Genomic DNA, 21,872 nt, shown 5'->3' with positions numbered 1-21,872 from the left:
GAACAATCTGATGTTCTGCCTTTTTCTACTGGCATAACCTGTTTCTGAAAATGATTCACTTAAGAGTTAGACTTTCTCGAAATTGCTCTCAGCGTCCCCACTCTGCTTCCTCCCCACTCCACCTGCCGCCTACGCCGGCCTCTGGGCTCCCTGCGCACTGCCCCCAACTCTGCCCATTGCACCCAGGAGACAGCCCTCCACCCCTGTCCTGCCTTCCCTTGACCCATACCCACCTCTTCTAACCTGGTGGCCTCCTGAGCGGACAGTTGCAGGGTTGACACAGGTGGGCTCTGGGGGCTGCGATTCCAGGGGCCAGCAAATGAATGCAGCAGGTTCTTTCATTCTGGAATGAATTTCTCACGAGTGGAGCCTGAGAACGCAGTGCAGGTGGCTCGCAGCGGGGCAGCGGATGAGGGAGACTCACTGGGCCGTTTGCCGGGGTCCCGGTGCTGGTGGCAGCAGGACAGCATCCACTGGAGAGGCCCCTCGGCTGCATCTCTGCCTCGTCTGGGAGTGGCCCGAGGTTGAGCTGGTCCCAGACAAGGTGGTTGAAAGCTATGAGTGGGTGGCTGCCCTGGGTGCTGCACGATGTACAGATTCATTTGTCCAAACAGAAGGCTCAGCGGAGGCATTCCGTCGCACAGACCCGGGAAGCGGGGGGATGTCTGGCCTGACTGTGCAGGGCTCACCCAGTCCCAGGGGGGCACCTTCCATCCATCATTGACCTCCCAAGCGGATGCTCGTGGGGGCCTTGAACTTCAGAACCAGCCTCTCCAGAGGGGAAACTGAGGTTGCGGAGAGGATGAGTGCAGCCACGCTCCCCGAAAGGCCCAGGTCTCTTTTTCCCTGCAAGCACCAGCACATTGCAGACAACCAACAGGTTGTGGAACTTGAGCCGGCTTTTGTGCATTCATTCATCTAATGCCTGCTCACTTCCAGGCCAGCGCGAGCTGGTGACCCAGCCTGACGTCTCCTTTATTCCGGCTTTGAGGTTCCGAAGCAAAATCCTCCTAGGTTGCCTCAAACCTTTAGAGGGATGATGTTGCATTTGCGTCACTGCTTGTATCCTGGGATATACTCCCACTCAGCCCGGTCAGGTTGCAAACAGGCAGGTGCTGGGAGATGCCCAGGGCTCATGACAACAAAACCCCAGGCCTCCACCTGGACTTCGGACTAAGGTGTGGGGGGAGACGAGTGCCCTTACCCGCACCTTCTGGGACGGCGCAGGCCTGAGCCTCTCGCACGGGGCCTGCACCTGAGCACAGACTCTCACTCCTGGGCTGCCGGGGCCGCAGTCTGCCCACCCGCCCCCAACCCCTGCCGCCTGGCACACTTAACTGTGACTCGCCGAAATAATAAGCCTAATGCAGTTGACTTTATTTAATTAATAATGATCCTGTTCTGTTCCTCCGAGCTCATAAAGCACCCTGCAGGTTGGCAAAAACACTCATAATATTGATCCGAAGTCAGGCAGGATATTTATTTTGTCTTTGCCCCGTGAGCATAAATCCTTGTCCATTGCCTTCTGCTCTCTGCATGTGGGATTTACAGTGGCCAGTTTCTTAAAAGCTTTTGGTAATTAAGGAATAAATAGCCATCAGTCTTTGTTGGCTGCCCTCCCCCATCCCGAGGCCGGCCCCCTTGGCAACGCGGCCGGGGGAGAAAGCATGCGTGCCGGGGCTCGCAGTGGGCCGGGGTCTTCCCCTGCAGAGAGAGGAAGCCCCTCTGTTTTCCTAACATATTGTTCCAGCCCCCTCTACCATGCCTCCCCTTCCAGTTCCTGTTTTGCTTGAGGCCGAAAGACACTTGGGAAATTCCTTGCTGCTAGCTAGCGCTTTCTTTCCTCTTCCTGGCCTCTTGGGTCACCATTTAAAGCCGTGCAGGTCTCCTCCAGTTTCTCCATCTCACCCCAAAGGACATTCCTCCACTCCGGTACACTTTGCTACAAAATCTCCTTTAAAATTACTGTTGAGAGACTTCCCTAGAGGTCCAGTGGTTAAGGCTCCACACGCTTCCAGTGCAGGGGGCGGGGGTTTGATCCCTGGTCAGGGAAGTAAGATCCCACATGCCGCGTGGGGCGCCCAAATAAATAAATAAAGTCACTATTGAAAAATCCTTGCCCACCCCGTGAGGGGGAAAGAAAAAAGATGTTTCTGGAAGAAGCAGTGTGATAAGCCCCCAAAAAGTTCTTGGCCTTCAAACATTTGGGAGGAGGGTCTCCCATCAAAATGAACACGTTCGGCTTGACACTGAGGGGGCTTCTGGGAAAGGCCATGCCTGCCCAGGGTCCAAGCCAGAGAAAGCCTCGTTTGTGGAGATGGGAAGGCTGACCGCTCCGCACGTCACCCCAAAACATTGTCCATCCTGCCTCCACGGTGGGCCCCTTGAGGACCCAGGGAACGTCTGGCCGCAGCTCCCGTGTCTGCTCCTGGGGACCACAAAACGGTGCTGGAAGTCAATCAGAAGCTTTGTGGTTATTTGCTAAAATGGTCTTTGCTGGGAAGCCAGCACGTTAACCCTGTTACCCCGGGCCCTCCCTGCCAGACGCCAAGCACAGCTGGTGGCGGCTGAGTGTGGCCGCATCCCTGTAGCCCTCCGGTGGACGGAGGAGGGGCCCCCGACCACATCAAGACGGCGTTGCTCTAAGGGGCGTGGCGCGGGTCTCGTGCGGCTCCAACTCAGCCCCAGCTTTCCCGAAGGGTCTTTGAGACCCGCCCTGCCCTTAGCTCCTCACTGACAGCGCGTGTTTGCGGTGCTCCAGTGACGTCATGGCCACCAGCAGTGACAGGTGCCCGCCCCCCGGGACCCGGCTGCCTAGAGAAGCTGCTGTCCTGAGTGCTGGCCTCTGCATTGGCTTCCGTTCCACTCCGTCTCCCACACACACATTGGTGATTTCCTTTCTCTTCATTCTGCATTTATGGTTACTCCCAAATAATTTGGGTAAGAAAAAAATGGGAGAGAAAAACCCTCCCTAGTGCTGATCTAGACAGGTTGTCTGGATGAGCACGATCCCTGCCAGGATGGAGAAGCTCTAGATCCAGTCATAGAGACGCTCTAGACCGTCTGCACTGCCCGAGACAGCAGCCGCCAGCCCTGGCGCCACTGAGCACTTGACCCGTGTGACGCGTCTAGAGGAGCGGGACTTGCTGTTTCATCTGGATTAATTTAAACACCTGTGCGTGGCTCATGCTGCCCCCGGGTGGTACAGCTCTAGATTCTCCAAAGCGACTCACACTTGACCCATCACCACGTGGTGAGGTGATTGAAGAGAACGGGCGGGCGGAGTGCTGGGGACTCGGCTGGAATCCCACAACGCAGGCGATGCCCTTCCAGATGGGATCAAGTTTCCTTATTTGGGAGGTGGCAGAGCCCGGAGGAAGAGCTCAGGCAGTGACCACCGGGGACAGCCGCTTGGGCCGTCACAGGTCGGGGACCCAGCAAGACCGTCTTCACCTTCTAAACTGTGGGGGAATGATAGCAGGACCTACCCCACCAGGTGTTGTCAGAATGAAACCAGATAATTGGCCCAGCGGCTAACACATCAGAAGTACTTAATAAACATTAGCTCTGATGCTCTTGGGGATTTTCCTAGTGTGTGTAACAGAGTCCAGCTATTTTAACAGTGACCTGTCCATGGTTGATCACTGCATGCCCATTGCTTGGTAAATAAAGGTCAAGGAAGGATGAGAAAGGCTTAAAGTTTACTATAAAACTGCAAACAAAGATTAACATATACACAGTACTATATATAAAACAGGTAACTTGGGCTTCCCTGGTGGCGCAGTGGTTGAGAGTCCGCCTGCCGATGCTGGGGACGCGGGTTCGTGCCCCGGTCCGGGAAGATCCCACATGCCGCGGAGCGGCTGGGCCCGTGAGCCATGGCCGCTGAGCCTGCGCGTCCAGAGCCTGTGCTCCGCAACGGGAGAGGCCACAACAGTGAGAGGCCCGCGTACCGCAAAAAAAAAAAAAAAGGAAAAGCCGTGTCTGTCAATTCCAGACTCCACCCTTTTCCCCATCTTCTGAAGCTTGCCACAAAAATGACCCGTCTCTTTTCCTGAAGCCTTTCCTTTATGTCATGATTTCCCAAAATATGGCCACAATTCTGCCGTCACACATGCATGGTGTTCAGCATTCGACGTGTAGGTCACTCGTAAAAACACGGCGGGTGTTCCAGGGTCAGGAATCGTCAACAAAGCCGGTCACCGTTGTCACCATCGTCACCGTCACCAGCAGCACCATCACAGGAAGCGCTCCTGCGGCTTGGAGACGGCCCCTCCTCAGTGGGGCCTCGCGGGATTTACTGGTGCTGGTGGTTGATTCCATTCGGCAGGCACTAAATCTGCGGGTTGCAGGTGAGGTGCGCCCCCGGGATCACCTTTGGTGGAGCCTTGGCCGAGTCAACACCCCTCAAGGTCAAGTGCGGCAAAGCCTCATCTGTCAGGCTGCAGGCCTAGCAGACCAGCTGAGCCCGGCAGACCCCACAGGACCCTGGAGTCACGGCTTCCGAGACCTGGGCCCCAGGCTCACACACGAGGCAGTTTCCTGGGCCCAGAGGGCATGGAAGGCTACCTGGAAAGGGTTTCATCTTAGGCAAGAAGGAGAGAAAACAGTTACTCCTGTGCCTTCGACTGTATCTTGTCTTTCTCTTTGGGGGGATTGGGTTGGTGTCTCGTGATGAGTGGCCCGTTCTCTCATTTTCCCTGGTCCCGTGCAGCTGATTTATTTAAAGGTGTGTCACCGCAGGGCTCAAATGAGGAGCGGGGCCTCCTCCTCTCTGCTGATGGCCAGCCGTGCCAATAATTCATTTTTTAGCTCATTAGCTAACGGAGGCTGTGAGCAGTGAGCCTCCAGGGGACTGGAATGAGGTGAGGTGATGTACTGCCAGCTACACTGCTCTTGAACTGGCCTTCCTTGGGGAAAAAGAAAGGCTGGGCCGAGACAAGCCGGGAATCCCAGAAGCAAAATTGGGACGTCAGAGTCACCATTAGGGTATCTATGCTTTGGCATCGTGGTTTCTTGGGGCGAATGGTTTTAGACAGAATATTCTCGCAGAAAAGGAATCATCGTCAGAGTATCTGTCTTTCCCATGGTGACTGTTGGCACAGAAGCCAAGTGGAAACAATGGACCATGTGGCTGTCCAGTGTATTAGTCAGACCAGCTGCCATAACAAAATACCATAGACGGGAGTAGAGGAGGCGGAGGGGTTAAACAATACAAGTTCATTTTCTCACAGCTCCGGAGGCTGGAAATCCAAGGTCAGGGTGTTGGCAGGGTTGGTTTCTGTTGAGGCCTCTTCCTGGCCTGCAGACCCACCTACCGGCTGTGTCCTCTCCTCTGTGCACGGGGAGAAAGACCCCCAGCTGTCTCTTCCCCTTCTTATACGGACCAGGACCGTGACCTCAGTCCCCCTCGATTACTTCCTAAATGCTCTGTCTTCAAATACAGTCACGTTGGGTGGGGTAGGGCTTCAGTCCACGAATCGGGGGGGGGGAGGGGGGACACAGTTCAGTCCATAACATCCAGGAAGGCCTTAGATGCCTCAAGGCCACGGGCAGAGGCCAACCAGACTTGGCCCCAGAGGTCCTGACAGCTATGGGGTCGTTTGTATTTGCTGAGCACTCCTCACCCCAGTGTCTCAGGTCCTTCTGCACCCTGGAGGGGGAGCCCCACAGGACACCCATGGGTTTGTCAAGGCCTCTGGCCAGGGTCCCCTCGCCCACCCAGCGGGAGTGTCAGGCCCCACCCCCCTGCCCCCAACGCCGCCTCATCACCCGCGACGCCCCCACGGGGAGCGCTTGTGTGCACGACAGCAGTGCGAATCCTGAGAGATGTTATTCTCTTCAAGCATCACGACAGCCACGGCTGCCATGTGTCGGGGAACCACTGTGTACGGCCAGCACTTCATCCGAACACGTGACTTCAAATTCCGAAACCACCTTGCCTGCTGTAGACGTCACTGTGCCCGTTTTACAGATGAGGAAACGAGGGCCCAGGAAGTGACTGAAGTTGCAAAGATCTGCACCACAAAGAAGAACAAAGCAAGCACATGAACGCCAGCCTCTCCAAGGCCGAAACCCGCAGCCTTTTAGCTCAGTGTGGACTCTCTTTTCCCTCCCTCTGGCCACTGCAGGGAGCATGCAGAATTAAGCTTTCCTCCCGGTTTGTCAGCGTGGACAGTGACCGCAGGACATAGGCTGTAACTAATATTAAGCGCTGATGCACGCATGGGGGTTGCTGAATTAGCTCCCACAAAACGGAAACGTTCCTGAATCCCCTGCTCCTTCCAGTTGGATTTCAGCTGTGGAGAAGCAGCACGCCTGACACAGACTCAAGGCCCAGTGGTCTGCCTTCCTTTGCTCTCCGGCCTCCTGGTGTCTGAAAAAAAAAAAAAAACAAACACTGAAACATCACCGTCCTGCAGGACCCAGAAGCCGGCATCGAATGCTTATTTTTAAATAACACAAGAAGTTTTGGTGAAGAGCCGTGGTCCTGTCAGATAATCAAAACCGTGCATTGAACAGATCTGGGGATGCCCTTGGTGGAGGTGAGGGGCCGTGTGGACATGGGGCTGGGAAAGGTGGGCCCCAGCGAGAAGGCTGCCTAGAGGCTTTCGCTGCTTTTGTCTCCTGGCAGCATCACTTGGGGACGGTTCCCAGTATCAAGCCTGTTTTCTGTATTTGAGTTGTTGGAGGTTCTGAAACCCTTACAAATGATCATCACCCCGCTCCAAGCTAAGGAAGCCCAAGCCCCAGGCCCTCCTCCCTGTTCCTCGTTTCACATACATAATCTCAGAGTCTTCCTCTTACAGAAGGCTCCCCAAATGGTACGTGTTTTCAGCCCCACGAAACCTGGACCTGCCTTTATTACATATTGCGAACGACACTGATTTTTAAAAGCAAAGAACAGCTTAAATGCACTCATCATTCAGACACGTGTCGAGTTCAGTGAATTCAGGTGAGCTTGGGGTGGGGCGTTCCTCAAGAGACCACACGGACCACGGCAGAGGAGCTAGAAGCTGGGGGGTCTGACCTCGTTCTTTGGCTGGGGTCTTCCAATATTAAAAAGAAAATGGAATAATTGCAGTTAGGACTATAGCTACCGTGTTCCATCCTCTGGTTTGTCCCTGAATGACTTGGCAATGAGTATTAAAATCAACCGGAGCAGAGGAAAAGAGGTCTGATTTTAATGCCTACCAAGAAATGAGAATTAGCAGATTGGAACTTGAAAATCTGGCTGTATCTCGCCCACTACTGTCCCTTTTCATTTAATTCGCGTTTTGCTCTTCGGCGATTTATGAAATGCATCAACATATGTTTAATACTTTTGAAATAAGGTTTTTAAGTAACACGAAAAGCACGGCCCGGCCTGGGGTTTCTTCGCCTTTCACCTCTTCCGGTATTTCCAAGGTGTTGCCGGCGCTTTTGTGCTTGTATTTTGGCCCAAGTGAGGGAGGCTGTGCAGCCGGCCTCCAGGTGCTGGTGTGAGTTCTCAGCTGCAGCCACGTGCTCGTCCAAGAAATGGCCTAATGAAAAGGGTCGGGGGGTCGCTCGGGGGTCCCTCGTATGGACCAGGAAGCGAAGCAAAACTAATCCAGATTTACTCCTGGAAGAAAATGTTTGCCTAAGTATTTAGAAACAGATTAGGGCTAACCCGACACTACATCACTAGGAGCAATGTCAACACGGGTAAAAGGTGTAAACAGGGCCTTTATTCTGTACTTGGAAAGGAAAAATGTCACGGGTAACGAGTTTTCTTTCTCCAGTCCAGCGGAGGCCCCAGGTGATGCCCCTGTGTGGTTTGTAGCTATGTACCCTCCTGACTCCCCCGGAGAAAATGCTGAGTTTTAGGAGAGAGCAATTGTGGATCCGTGTATATGTACGTCTCTGTGGGTAATTACAGTCACTTCTTATCTCTAGGGCTTCTGTTGCTTCTTTCATCAGCCTCATCAAAGAGCATCCGTCCGGGGACTTCCCTGGCGGTCCAGTGGTTAAGACTTTGCCTTCCACTGCAGGGGGTGCAGGTTCAATCCCTGGTCACGGAGCTAGGATCCCACATGCCTCGCAGCCATAAAACAGAAGCAATATTGTAACAAATTCAATAAAGACTTTTAAAAAATTGTCCACATCAAAAAAAAAAGCATCTGTCCGGCCTAAGGTCTCCCACCCCACTCCCCCTACCCCCGCTCCCAACCCCGGCCGCATTCTGTTCCCAGACTCTTTCATTTCAAGAGCTGCTTGTGAAATCTCACTTCTGTCTTGTGCATTTCCCCCCCAGTTTTTTCCCCCCAGCAGTGCTGCAGTCTTGAGGATTACTGAGTTGTTTTCAGTGGTCTTCACCTGTATTAGAAGAGGCAACACCCAAATCCACCCTTAGCGGCCCAAGTGCACGAGTAGACGGCCCGGGGTCTTCTCCTTCCGGTCAATATAAACACACCTTGCTGTTGGTTTCTTCTCTCCTTCTTCAGTTCCTCTCTTCCCATCCTGCCCCCTCCTCCCTTCCCCAGCCCTCCTTCCAGATGTCTCAGGCAACATACTGTCCTCTTTGGGCCCCAGAGAGTGGGCCTGTTAGCACTCCCACCCCGCTGGGGTTATGCTCCTGGGGGAGGGGCACCAGCTGCCATGCCCGTCGTGCCTCACACCTTCCCTCCCCGTGTCCTCCTGCCCTCTGCACCCTGACTCAGCTCTGGCCTCAGGGGCCCCCTGCCTGGCCTCCTAGGCTGGGCCTCAGCCCACTTGCCCTGGAAAACCCCCCCGGCTGCTCTTCGTCTTGAAGGAGTCGTTGACGCCCTCCCCGAGGCTCCCCCAGGTGTCCCGAGAGCCAACAAAGCCGAGCAGCGTCACGAGCTCCGCTTGCATCTCTTTTCCCCGTTGGATTCGCTGCCTTTTCATGTGTCATCTGTAGCAACGTTTTCTTCCACGGGGGTGTCTGTAAGGCCCCCGAGCTCACACACACCCCCTCCCCGGCCGATGAGGTTGAGAACTAAGCCCTCGAGGTCACACCAGGTGGGAGAGCCCACCGGCCACCCTGCCCCCTGGACTCCAGCCAAGTGGTCTGTAATCCTGGCTCTGACTGTGGCCGCTTAAAGTGGATGGGGCCTCCAAGCCTGTGGCATCCATCCTGCGTTGGGCGGGACCCCGGGCAGCGGGGTGATTCTTCTGGGGCCACAAAAAGCAGAAGAAATCACATGAGAGGGCTTCCCTGGTGGCGCAGTGGTTGAGAGTCCGCCTGCCGATGCAGGGGACGCGGGTTCGTGCCCCGGTCCGGGAAGAGTCCACATGCTGCGGAGCCTGCGCGTCCGGAGCCTGTGCTCCGCAACGGGAGAGGCCACAACAGTGAGAGGCCCGCGTACCGCAAAAAAAAAAAAAAAAAAAAAAAGAAATCACATGAGAACTCAAGGCCGATCCCTGGTTCTCACACCTTAGGACATCAGAATCCCTTGCAGGGCTGGTTAAAACACATCCCAGGGGTTGTGATTCTCGGGGCTGGGACGGGGCCTGAGAACCTGCATCTCTAACAGGTGCCCAGGTGGTGCTCCTGGTGGGGACCCACTTTGTACACTGTAGGGAAGCCTTTCCCCCGAGGGGGGCTTCCTGGTGCCGGGTGAAGACACTTGTCACCGCCCCCTGGACGCCTCCGGACCACACACCACACACATGGTGGTGGCTGGGCAGAGGGGTGCAGCCTCAGTTCTGCCTCGCGGTCGTGACCTCGCCTGTCTGGTGACTCTTGCAGGGAAGAGAAGGAGAGGTGGATCCGGGCCAAGTATGAGCAGAAGCTCTTCCTGGCCCCGCTGGCGTGCACGGAGCTGTCCCCGGGCCAGCACCTGCTGCGGGCCACCGCCGACGAGGACCTGCGGACGGTCATCTTGCTGCTGGCGCACGGCTCCCGGGACGAAGTGAACGAGACCTGCGGGGAGGGGGACGGCCGCACGGCGCTGCACCTGGCCTGCCGGAAGGGCAATGTGGTCCTGGCCCAGCTTCTCATCTGGGTAGGTCGCCCACGCGCCCTCGGCACTGCTCCACGGGCATCATTCTGGGAGAAGGCTATCGTTGCCCGCCTGGAAGTGGGAAGCATTAGTAATAGGGAATTTAGGATTTGGGGTGGGGGGGCTCCCTTTCAGCCCACCTGTGTGAGGGCACACACAGAGCACCAGTTTAAAAGGGAGGAACGAAGTCTCCTTACGCGGGCACAGTGGTCCACTTTGCACGGCATTTGCTAGCGTTTCTGCCGGGTTCATCTTTGGGATGACCCCGCCTTGGGTCAAGTGTAGTTGGTGATGTTCCTCTTGTTGCTTTTACAGAAGACTCCCGTCATCGTTCTGTGGGGAAGGGGTGGAGAGAGGATATAAACTGAGCGGTTTATGTGGTTTTCCCGTTGCCACACCTTTGAATTTTTCGTTCACATAACACAGAAATGCTGGACCCTAGACTTTGAGCCTTGATGTGGTCGGAGTTTGTCAAAGGGCTTCTTCTGGACTCTTCCGATTAATTTCCGCTGGGGAGAGTTATCTTTTTAATCTCTATTGAAGCATTTGCCATGCAGCTTGAACGGGGAGAAGAAAGGGAGAAAATGACTGTGCCACCAGGAGCTGCTTCGGAGAAGCCCACACCCCCTGCCTGGCCGCTGCCTGCATGCCTTTGGGGTCCTTGGCCACAGCAGGTCCCCATTCGAAGGGTGGCGGAAAGCTGCCCATTGAGAGGGTCCTGGGTAGGGAGGAGGGGTGTGTGCTCACCAGCAGTGGGACACTGTCCAGAGGTGGGTCACCTGCTGGGGGCTCTTCTGCTCCCAACCCCAGGGGCAGGCGATGGGTCTGTCCAGCACAGCTGAGAATGATGCCAGTTTCTACATATTTTTACCTGACTCTTGGGATGGCTGTGATGGGAGAACTAGATACACAGATATCAGAAACACTCAGTGTTCAGCTTCATGTTAGCAGTTGCATATGAGTCTGCTGGGGCTGCCCTGACAAAACACTACAGACTCAGGGGGTTAAACAACAGAAATTTATTTTCTCACAGTTCTGGAGGCCAGAAGTCCAAGTCCAAGGTCAAGGTGAGAGCAGGGCCTTTTTTTCCTGAGGCCTCTCTCCTTGGCTTGCAGACTTCTCTCTGTGTCCTCACAGGGCCTTTCCTCTGTGTGCACATGCATCCCTGCTGTCTTTTTCTCTTCTTATAAGAACACAGGTCATATTCGATTAGGGCCCCACCCATATGACCTCAGTTAACCTTAATCACCTCTTTAAAGGCCCTATGTCCAAATACAGTTCAGCATATAAAGTTTGGGGGAACACAGTTCCATTAACAGATTGCATGCCATCTTTCCCCCTCAAATTGGCCAAGAGTTCCCTTAATGCTAATGCTTCCTGAAGACGAGAGATGAGACTCCCATCCATGGTGGTGGAAGTGGACATCAGTCCACCCTTTCTCAAGATCCAGAAGCTTAAAACTATTTGTGTAATTTAATCTCGTGTTACCCCTTCTAGTCATCACTCTGACAATCAGAGATCCTGAGAAAGGTTCTATATGAGGCTGTACATCACAGCACTATTTAGACCAATGACAACTTTAAAACACTATGTGTAGGGACTTCCTGGCGGTCCAGTGGGTGAGACTCCGTGCTCCCAATGCAGGGGGCCTGGGTTCAATCCCTGGTCAGGATTCGATCCCCACATTCATGCCACAACCAAAAAAAAAAAAAAAAAGATCCTGCATGCCACAACGAAGACCCGGCACAGCCAAAATAAAAATAAATAAATTTTTTAAAATAATTAAAAAAAAAAAAACACAATGTGTAGCTACCGAGGACAGAGTAACTGAGTTATGTTCATACGGAGGATATTATATGGCTGTTATATGTCATGCTTTTGAATAACTTTTAATGATCTGAGAAAATGATCAGAGCACCAAGTTCAGTAAACAAAAAGATAAAAATTATTTGTGCAAATTTTATCTCAGTTATTCATATATGCATTTAGATTCAAAGAAGAACCATTAGAAGGAAATCCGCTGAAAGATTAACCAAGATTATCTCTGAATAGCGAGATTATACGTGATTTTTTCTTCTTATGCTCTTACGTATTACCTATGTATTTCCTTCAATGAAAATGAATCGCCTCTGAGGTCAAAAGAGTGATCGTTTTTTGTGTTTATAATTGGAAAGTCAAAATAGAAGTAGCAAAACTAGAGTTATCCTTGGTCCGTTTCTGTTGCACAGGGGAGGGGCTTTTCGATGCAAAAAGCACACTCTTTTCTGAAAAGAATACACCTGGCGGGGGTAGCGGGGACGGGGGCAGGGACACTGGACGCTGGTCTCCCCCGCGGGTTCCCGGTAGCGCGTCCCGGGGTCCGCATCTGCCCCAGCTGCCTGCGGGGTTGAACAAGGCGCCCTGTCCCCTCCCTCCCGTGACCCTAATGCGGTTCTGTTACCTTTGCAGTACGGGGTGGACGTGATGGCCCGCGACGCGCACGGGAACACGGCGCTGGCCTACGCGCGGCAGGCCTCCAGCCAGGAGTGCACCGACGTCCTGCTACAGTACGGCTGCCCCGACGAGCGCTTCGTGCTCATGGCCACCCCCAACCTGTCCAGGAAGAACAATAACCGGAACAACAGCGGCGGGAGGGTGCCCACCATCATCTGAGGACCGGCGGTGCCCGCAGCCTCCCGAGCGCCCTCAGGGATCACGCCACGTGAGTCCCGTCGCGTCCCCTCACTCCTCCTGGTGGTCCCCAGCCAACCCCCCACGCCTCCACCCCACCCCCCTCACGCCAAGTGAAATCACAAAACCCGGATGGTCCTCAAGGGGCGAAGAGGAGGCCCGGAGGCTGCAGCATTGATTCCTTTGCATAAATTCCCCCGATCAACACACAGGAGCGACCGGCGGGCCTGGGTTCGTTGATGGTAGCACACGGTGCCGGACCCCGGTCCCTCCGGTGGCCGGGAGACAGAGCGTGGCACAAGGGACGGGACATGGGGGAGGGGAGGCGCGCAGCCAGGAGAAGGGGCAACACTCCTTAACTGGCGGTTCAGCACATCAGTACATTTCACCTCTACCAGACGGAACGCTTGGGTTTCATCTCTTCTCCGAGGAGCTTGACGGCATAAATCAGAAGCAAGAAGAGTTTGTCAGGTTTGAAGCCCCTATGATGGTATGTGTCAAATCAGTTGTAGCTAATCTGTCCAGGGAGAGCACCGGCTTCATTACACTCGTACAGCTGAGTTCTTCCAGCATTACCGCTGTTTAATAGAACATGATTAGTCATCACCGAGAAGGAAGCGTATTAGCCGAGGAGGTAGTTACACAGCACGCTCTGGCGATTGCCGCGATGTGACTGCAATGCTCTTAGAAGCATCGTATTATCCCAGACATGTTCTTTCAAGCCCTTGGAGCCCTCCTTTCTAAATTCACTGTCATAATTTAGTATCTGTTTAATTTTTCAGTCCAAAGAGAGGAAACCAGTTGCCGAGTGTTATTTGACTGCAGTCTCCTTGGCGCAAAAACAAAACGGAAGAGATAAATAAGGGTGACTTGGAAGTTCAAAAGGAAATCACGAATTCAGCTAACGACAGCATTTTGAGCACATTTAGTGAACTAAGTAAATGCGTAAAAGGCTGTTTTTTTGCCCAAACCTGAGAGGTAGTCTGTGTCCTTTTGCCGAGGTGGGTGTCTTGGGTCTCAGTCACTCGGGGGCCACGTTGCCCAAGTCACACAGGCTTCTGTATTCTGTCTGTAGACGAGATGTGTTCAAAACCTATTTGAATAAAAGAAGCTCATAAATATGCAATGATTTCTCTACAGACAAGTGGCACCTCTGTTAATTCATAAATGGAACTGGATGTGAACTAATAATATGCAACTAGTTGAGATAAGAGGGTTACAGATCATCGTCCACGGGAAATATTCCCAGCAGTAAACACTTCCATTAATGTGATATACAGCTTCTAAAAAGGAGCATATCAGAGTAAGATGGTGGTACAATTTGCTTATTAAAATCAAGAAAGGGGGGGATAAAAGCATATTAGCGGGGGAAAGAGGCATGTCATTCCTTGTTACTGGAAAGCACGATTTAGATCTGACCCTACTTTTGCCCACCCAGAGGAACAGCCTGTGGCAACGCGGGGGGTGGGGGGTGACTTTCCAAATCCCAGACCCGGGCGCTTTGCAGAGGTCCATCCTGACCACCGCTGCCAATTTGGGAGCACAGACTGACTCATGAAACGCCCTGAGACTTTTTTTTTTTTTTTTTTTTTTTTGCCTGGTGGCCAGGCCCATCATTTTAGTACATCACCCGATTTGCCGTCGTCACGGTTTCTGGCTGCTTCAGACTTCGGCCACCTTCAACGTGGTGGCCAAACATAGTAAACCAGCTCGTGACACCTTAGGTGAAAAAGAAAAGGGGGCAACTGTGCCTTGAGCCCTTTGGCAGTATGAGGGGGAGAGGGCGTCACCTTGAAGGACGGCATGGGACTGAGGTAGCACAGAAACATAGGGCCACGTTCACCCTGCCGCCTCCGGGGAAGTTCCTTGCTCCCATATATTAAACCTTCTATTTTGTAAGAGTGTTTCCCCCTTCTTTCACTTTTTTAAAAAAAATTAAAGTAGGTGGGGAAAAGATAAAGCTTTACACAGTTTCTACCTGGGTCGGGGTTTCATGGGCATTTCTAACCTTGATGCAGCTCTGTGGAACTCGGCGTTTTCCCAGGATAACAGGTGCGGAAGCCTCCAGCCTGGAAGCCTTGACAACAGGTCCGTAATCCCTCCACCCGATTTTTAATTCTGTTTCATGGCTGTGTGGTTATTTTGAATGTGAATAGAGGAAAGAAGAAAGTCCTTCCTGTTTTTGAAGAACGCATCACTGTTCTAATCCAGCCACGCGCATTCGCCTCCCCGTTAGCATAGACGTTACGTAGTGAACACAGATAGAGTATAAACGAAATTCTTAAATTATTTCATTGTAGTTAATTCCCACTGTAGGAATGCTTTATCACAGTGAAGCCTTCTTTTGAAAAGAAACGGAATTCCTTGTAAGGCTTCTCTTTGGGATGTATATGGGTGTGTACAGATTATTATATGTGTTTATAATATAATATTTTCCCAGATGACTTCTTTTTTCACTTAGCCTTTCACGACCTGAATGCTAGACTGGTTTCTTCCCTTCCCTCCCTCCAGCGCTGGGACTTCATTGATTCCTCCTTAGAAAACTCGACCCCTCTCCTGCTATTTTTAGCGATATTGATCTGCTGCAGGGGGCAGCCTGCTTTCTCGAGCCCGAGTTTTGGCAACAGAGAAAAGGCGGTAGTGGGTTTCAAGGGTTTTCTTTTAAAATAAAGGTGACCGGCGGCTCGTCTGTTTGTATGTCAGTGTCAAACTAGAAGTCCTTTCTTTGCTGACAACGCTCTCATTCCCATCTTAAAGCCTTACTAACACCAAGGCCAGAGAAGCAAGGACCCAGGGCCAGTGTTAGAAATAACCAGTTGAGGAAGGGGGTCCAGTTTTCATAGTTTATTTCCATGTAAGTTCAGGGACATGACAAGGACACAGGAAGCCACCACTGCAGAATCCACGTAACCTTTTCTATTCAGAATTCAAATTTTTCCTTGACGAGAAACCCACTGGCTGGGGAAGGCATATGATAAGGCGGCCGCGTGTGAGGGCACCTGCACAGGTGAGCTGGGTGTATTGCAGACCTCTCTGGATTTCTCTTGTGGCCAAGAGAACCCTGCGGAGAAAGGAGCCTTGATTCTGACGGTGCATGGGTGGACCTCGAGTACTGGGGTGGACAGACAGATGGTTTACCAAGCCAGGGTCCCGGGTTCCTTCCGTCTCCGGTCTTCCCAGTAGATGAGCAGTCGAGGGTGAGTGAGTGACGTTACTGCCATGAGTCTTTGGTCCCAGAAGCAGGTACAGTTTCCTGTCCCCCAGGAAGCCCGCCCTATGTGGAATTATCCCAGAAAGCAGGTGAGGGCAGCGGGTGCTTGCTGGCCGCTGGGCTGTCGGGTGCAGGAGAGAGCAGCTCTTCCTGAATTACTCTGGCCTGGAATCCTTAAAGCAGCACCTTTCCTGCAGGGCCACGAGTCCAGGCTGCGGCCCTTGTAGCACCGGTGCAGGGCCGTGCACTTCTGCCCCCTCCTCTGAGGTTTCGTGCCGCCTGATGCGGTCCGCTTGGACCCAGCCTCGGCCTCCAGCATCAGCTCCGGGCCTCCCAGTTTGGTGCCACCTGAACACGTTCAGGCTCATTCCCCACATTTGCAAAGGAGCTGTCACTACTTCATTAGGGAACAATAGTCCAACAAGAAAGGCAGCCCTGGGGCCGAGCAGACCTGGGTTCACCTGGCCTTGCTGTCCCATCCAGCTTCCTCAGCTGTGGAACCCTGTGGCCTTGCAGGGTGTGGTGACGTTTGGACCGGTGTGGTAAATGCCGGCCCGATGCCCGCCAGCCCGGAAACCTGCCCCAGCCAGTGCCCTGGGGGGCGGGGGCGGCCAGGCCCTCCCGTCGAGGCTCTGACCCTCCTCTGTCTCTGCTGAGCCCGCCGTCGCCGTCGTCGTCGTCGTCGTCCTCGTCGTCCTCGTCGTCGGTGGGAGCGAGGCTCTCCGAGAACCCCTGCTTCTGGGCAGCCCCTCCCCCAGGGGTGAGCCCGCACTGCCCCCTCCCCGTCACTCACCGCCGTGCGCCCACCAGCCTGAGTCTGAGTTTGATTTTCTAGGGGACGGAAGGGTGAGTGTCCCCTTCAGGCCCTTCACCCCCGCTGCTTCTGGCCAAGACCACCCTTCGCTCTCCCGCACCCTCTGCTGTGTCGTCGATCCCAAGGCCTCTGTCCTTCAGACGCCTCCTCTGGCACTGAGAGGCCGCTGGGCACACTCGTGTTTGGGGCCCGTTCGGTGTCCTTATCCTGCTTCCGCTTTAAAACCAGAGCTTCTTGCAGGCACTCTGGGCTGGCAGGGTGTGGCCTGAGGCTCCAGGGCCGCCTTCTGTCTCCCTCTGCCCCTCATTGAGCTGCTGTGGCTGGCCAGTGACCTTGCCCTGGGCCTGCCCTTGGTGGTACCATCCTCCCCCTTGGGAGTGGCCACTGGCTCCTGCCCAGCCCCCAGCCGAGCTGTGCTCACGGGTGACATGGGCCCCGGTGGCTCCAACCCCGCCAGTCCTTTCTCTTTGCATTTAGAGTGTTCTGGAAGCGGGGGTGGGGGGGGAGCTCGGAAGCCTTGCCACAATGTAGGTCCTCAGTGAGTAAAGTAGGGTCAGGTCTCAAAAACTGCTCAGAAGACACAGATGATTGGAAAGCAAATCCGTCACCTCTGGACGGGCTGCTTCCACTCGCTCACATCCTCTGTCAGGTGCCCCGCAAGGTCATCGCGACTTTTCTGCAGCTCCCCTGGACCGTATTTATGTCCTTCAGGCAAACAAACTGAAGAGCCGTCAGGAAGGAACTCTGATAGAAACGTGCTGAAGATACACATCTTTCTTTCCCAGGAAATATAATTCATTTCTAACGGCCTCTTTACATGTGGGCTTCACACGCTGTGAAGTCGTGTCCTGGAGTGATTTTCAGCCCCATCCTTAACCAAAAAGCTAAATAAGGGCCTTTGGCATCAAGACTTACATCTTTCTCTTTTAGCCGTGGTTTAGACATGTTTTTTTTGGATTCCCCAAGCGGCTGAGGCAGGGTCTGCTTCTGCCCTGCTCTGTGCCCTACGCTGACAGGTCCTTTTTCATTCAAGTTTCTAAATCAGCTTTGCCTTTCAGTCAAGACATCAGATTCCTTCCAGTTATGCAGACGGGAGAAGCCGGGTGGGCTAATCCCTTGGGGTAGATGAAACACTGCTCAGACTTTCAGTTCCATCACTGCCAGGAAGTAGTCACTGGAACCCAAGGTGCTGTGACATCTGAGAGAGAAATGTTGCCACACAGGGTCAGCACCTCCACGTTGGACGTTCAACCACCTAAGACGTGATCATCCCCAAACCACAGATTTTCTCCCCCTTAGAAAAGTAATGCTGTCCTAAAACAGATGTTTTTTAAAACTATGAATAAATTCCCTGTCTCATTTTGGATGTCTGCTGCTTTTTAAATATAGATTGACACTTTTTTCCAGTTGGCGTTTGCAGTCTGGGTCTGAGTTGAAATTAGAGGACATTTCATCAGCAGGGGATTCTGTAAAACGAAAAAGTCTGTTTTTAATCTGTGATTTTTTTTTTTTAACGCCCAGATTTTAGAAGTATTTGTTTCACCAGTGTAGCAAGCACCCTCTGCAAAGCAAGGGTGCGGTGACCATGAACTTGAAATCCTCTCCTTAAGGCATTTCACTTATGAGGTGGTGTTTTTGTTGTCAGCGTTTGGGGGTTTGCGCCTTTTTGGTGAAAGTGTCCTTATCTGAGGCCCTCAAGCCATCCAGAAGGCCTTCGGTGCCGGGGAGAGGGCAGGGTTGGGGCAGGCGTGCCCAGCAGAGACCCAAGGTGGCTCTAAAGGCTGCAGGTGTACGAGCATGAGCCTGCCCCGTTAAAAGGACGGGATCGCGGGCTTCCAGCCACCGCGGGACACCCGGCTCCCAGCAGGCGCCGGCTGTGCGCAAGGAGAGGCAAGGTGGCTGCATGAGTGAGAGGTGGGCTTGAGGTTTGTCTTGTGTTGGGCCTGGCTGTGGCGTCTGTAGAGAAGGACTTCCGAGGGTCGTGATCAAGGCGTGAGAGAGGTCCTCACCTGTCCGAGTGCAATTAGGACTCATCTAGATTTCAGTGTCGGTGGGCATTCCATGACCTTCAGCTTTTGAGATGCAGATGAAAGAAAGGAACCAAACAAGATGTGAGAGGGCTGGGGAGGCTTTGGAATGGAGCAAACCCCCTTAACACACCCACGGTCGGGAACAGTCACCCCTCAATCAGATTATGCCCCTGTCTCCCTAGTGCCGGACGGCATCCATACCGGCCCGGAAGCTAATGTCTGAGCTGGTTCAAATACTCTTGTCATAAGGAGACTCTGCCCATCCCCTAGAAGCTCGTACTCAGAGCTGGCTCGTGGAAATTAAAGGTGTGTCAGGGGCTGGGTGAAGGACGTCCCGGGTCTCCCCACCCCTGTAACGACGCCTGTGTTAGAAACCCACAGTGCCTGGCTTCGTGCAGAGACCTTGGTGAGCAGCCCAGCTGGGGACACTGCACTCAGCTCTGCACCTGACTGAGCCGCCTGGGGAAAAGGTACATCCCGCTTGGGAGGACAGAGGCTGGACCCAGGGTGCCGTGAGCTGGGGACAAGCCAGGGAGTTAGCGCTTACTGCTCATGGGAGCCCAACACGCACCTCTCAGCCCCCCAGTCCCACCCACGGGGTCCCGGCAGTTTTCTCACCAGGACTATTACGAGTGCACTGGTGGGCTTGAGTGAGGGTCAGAGCTGTTCCGTGGTGGATAGGCGGGGGGTAGGTACCCTTACAAACTGCTCTGTGGCTGTTCACGCATCTTGGTCTTAGAAATAATGCCTTCTCCAAGCCTTCAAACGCAGCACGGTTTCTCTCCTCCGACTGAGTTTTTGTGTGTAAAATATATCAGATTCTTGGGGCTGCTGCCCCTGCCCTGGCTTGAGTTCCCGTGTGCTGGGGATGCCGTGTGCACTTGATCAGAGGCCGAGCCCCGGAAGGACCGGGCTGGCAGCCCAGGGAAGGGCTGGAATTCGGCCGCACCAGCTACAGGCATCGCCACGTGGGTCCGAGGGTGTGGCTTCCTGCCCCAGACAAGCCCCGCTCTCCTGTCCCTGACTCGGAACTGGGTTCTCATCTTGCCACTGGGTGTGTTTCTGAAAGGGAAGCCGAGCAGGTCAAAGGCGATGACGGAGGCATTTCTAGGAGGGACTAGGGAAGGCCGCGCCTCGCCACACTTTAGCACACTTCTCTGTTCTGTAAATAGCCATGTATAGAAGACGGAAGCGGAGCCTGGGGTTTATCCAGAGATGGGTTTTTTCCTTTTCTTTTTTTGGTTGTTTTTATATTACCTCATTCAGCAAGTTTGTTTCACAATGACTCAATGATGCTTTATTTATATTGTTTGTACTGTAATTAAAACCATTGACAGACATTTCACTTGGCTTGTTATTTCCTACGATCTTGTTTTGATTAAATATGCCAGTTTGTATTTTCCTGCCTTGGGATTTTTTTGTGTCAGCTGTACAGTATTCTAAGGGGACAAAAAAAAGAAAAAGAAAAATGTGTAAAGTAATGGAGAGAGGTGGCTATAGCGTAGAGGCCTCTTTCTAATAAAGAAATGGAAATACGTCTACGCCGCTTCCGTGGAGGTTTTTCTTGCGTTTTTTTTTTTTTGGTGGGGAGGGGAGGGGAGGGCATTTTTTGTCATGATGAATTGGGTTTCTATTCCCAGGTCAGTGCTTACGGAAGGGATTCTGCTACTAGGCCCGGGCAGCCCCATGCATGAGCACACTGGCCCAAGGTGCTACAGTCATGGCAAGAAGGAAAAAAACAAGGAGCAGCTCTTCTGACCTATTTACAAGAAATTCCAAGAGGCCCTGGTTCCTCCAGCCAGGGATCGCCTGGGCCCGGAAGTTCTGATACATCAGATGCTTCAGCTGTATCTTTGCACTGGACCCACAGTGCCCCAGATATGTGATAAGGACTCAGCGGTGGCTAGAAAATAAACCCATTCCAGGACGGTGTTATTACTAATATTAAAATGTTCTCATGCAAAATAACATTCTATCTTTATCCCCCAATTCAGAAAAGTATAAAGAAGGTAAGACTCACCCAAAATGCCACCACCCGGACGTCACCACAGTTAGTGATTGGAGCACCGTCCAGACTCTTCTCTCTACAGACAGACGGATGGCTTTCCAACCCCCCAGGCTTCCATGTCAGTAAAGATAGAGCCGCGTGATCACAGGACAGGTAGTATTTACAGTTTCTGCTGGGATTTCCCCGTGGCGTGGGGCGCCTACAGCGCCACAGAGTGTCTGGTGAATTGCGCAACACAGAAGGGAGCGAGCCACCCAGCCACGCAGTCACATGACCCCCAGCAGGCCAAATTCAAACCATGACAAAGGTGGCCTGTCTTCTAGTAAATAAGCCAAAAAAGGACCAAGAACATTGCTTTTTGGAGGAATCAGCTGCATTCACGTGCATATTGGTTATCTATTTGGTAAGAGATTTACAAAACAGTTCTTTTAAGTAAGGGATGACACCTAGAGGTAGGCAGGCCAGGGCTGCATGGACAGTTCCAGAAGGCCATCTGGGCCCAGCCTCCTCCCGGCCACCTGGTCAACCATCACCTCCTGGCCCCCACAGAGGGCTGTTCCACATCCAGCGTCTGCCTTCCAGGTGGGGAGAAGGGAAGGTGCAGCAGACACGGCCCTTTTATTTGGCGTCCTCAAAGCCCCGCTCGTGACCACTGCCACACAGCCGGCCAGACCAGGTGGCGTCATTCAGGGCTGCAAGGGGGGCTCAGTGGGGCAGGGTCTGGTGGTAAGGAAGAGCGGGGAGCAGGTGTTGAGTGGGCAGCCGTCGGTCTCTGCCCCTCCGCCCGTAAGTTTCCCCAACATCCAAACATACCCTTCTGTCAACACCCAGACTCCCCAGAGAGCTGCCCGGTAGGCGGGTTGGCCCGGCCTCACCACTGCTCAGCGGCTCCTGGCCTGGCCTGGCCTGTACCCCGTCCTGACCGCTCCCACCTTCCCTCCAGTGCTCTTGAGTCAGCCTCGGAGCGTCCATCTCCCTCCTGGGAGATCACAGCTTCTCCACCTCTGGGGTGGGGAACTGAATCACTCACCTTTCCAGGCCACGGAAAGTTCTGCGGCCTCAGTGAGGTAACAAGTGAGACTGAGTGCCTAGATTTTACAACCAAGATTTTTTAAGTGATCGTATGCAGTGCTGGCCAAGCTACAGTGGGACT

General features: G+C 53.4%; 1 protein-coding gene across 14 annotated transcripts in view; it reads left to right on the top strand.

Moving 5' to 3' along the window:
- The window catches only part of AGAP1 (ArfGAP with GTPase domain, ankyrin repeat and PH domain 1), a 560,573-nt gene extending 540,321 nt beyond the window's left edge, over positions 1 to 20,252 (top strand). For all 14 annotated transcript variants that reach the window (XM_060301680.1, XM_030865641.2, XM_030865522.2 and 11 more), the window contains 2 exons: positions 9,734 to 9,989; positions 12,435 to 20,252. In XM_060301680.1, coding sequence (XP_060157663.1) covers positions 9,734 to 9,989; positions 12,435 to 12,638 — 460 coding nt within the window. In that variant the 3' untranslated portion in view covers positions 12,639 to 20,252. The remainder of the gene's footprint in view (positions 1 to 9,733; positions 9,990 to 12,434) is intronic.
- Positions 20,253 to 21,872: the final 1,620 nt, after the last annotated feature.

This window comes from Globicephala melas, chromosome 7 (genome assembly GCF_963455315.2).
Source record: "Globicephala melas chromosome 7, mGloMel1.2, whole genome shotgun sequence".
In the NCBI taxonomy this organism is placed as follows: Eukaryota; Metazoa; Chordata; class Mammalia; order Artiodactyla; family Delphinidae; genus Globicephala; species Globicephala melas.
The sequence above is the reverse complement of the archived record's forward strand: the minus strand, read 5'-3'. Positions and strand labels throughout refer to the sequence as shown.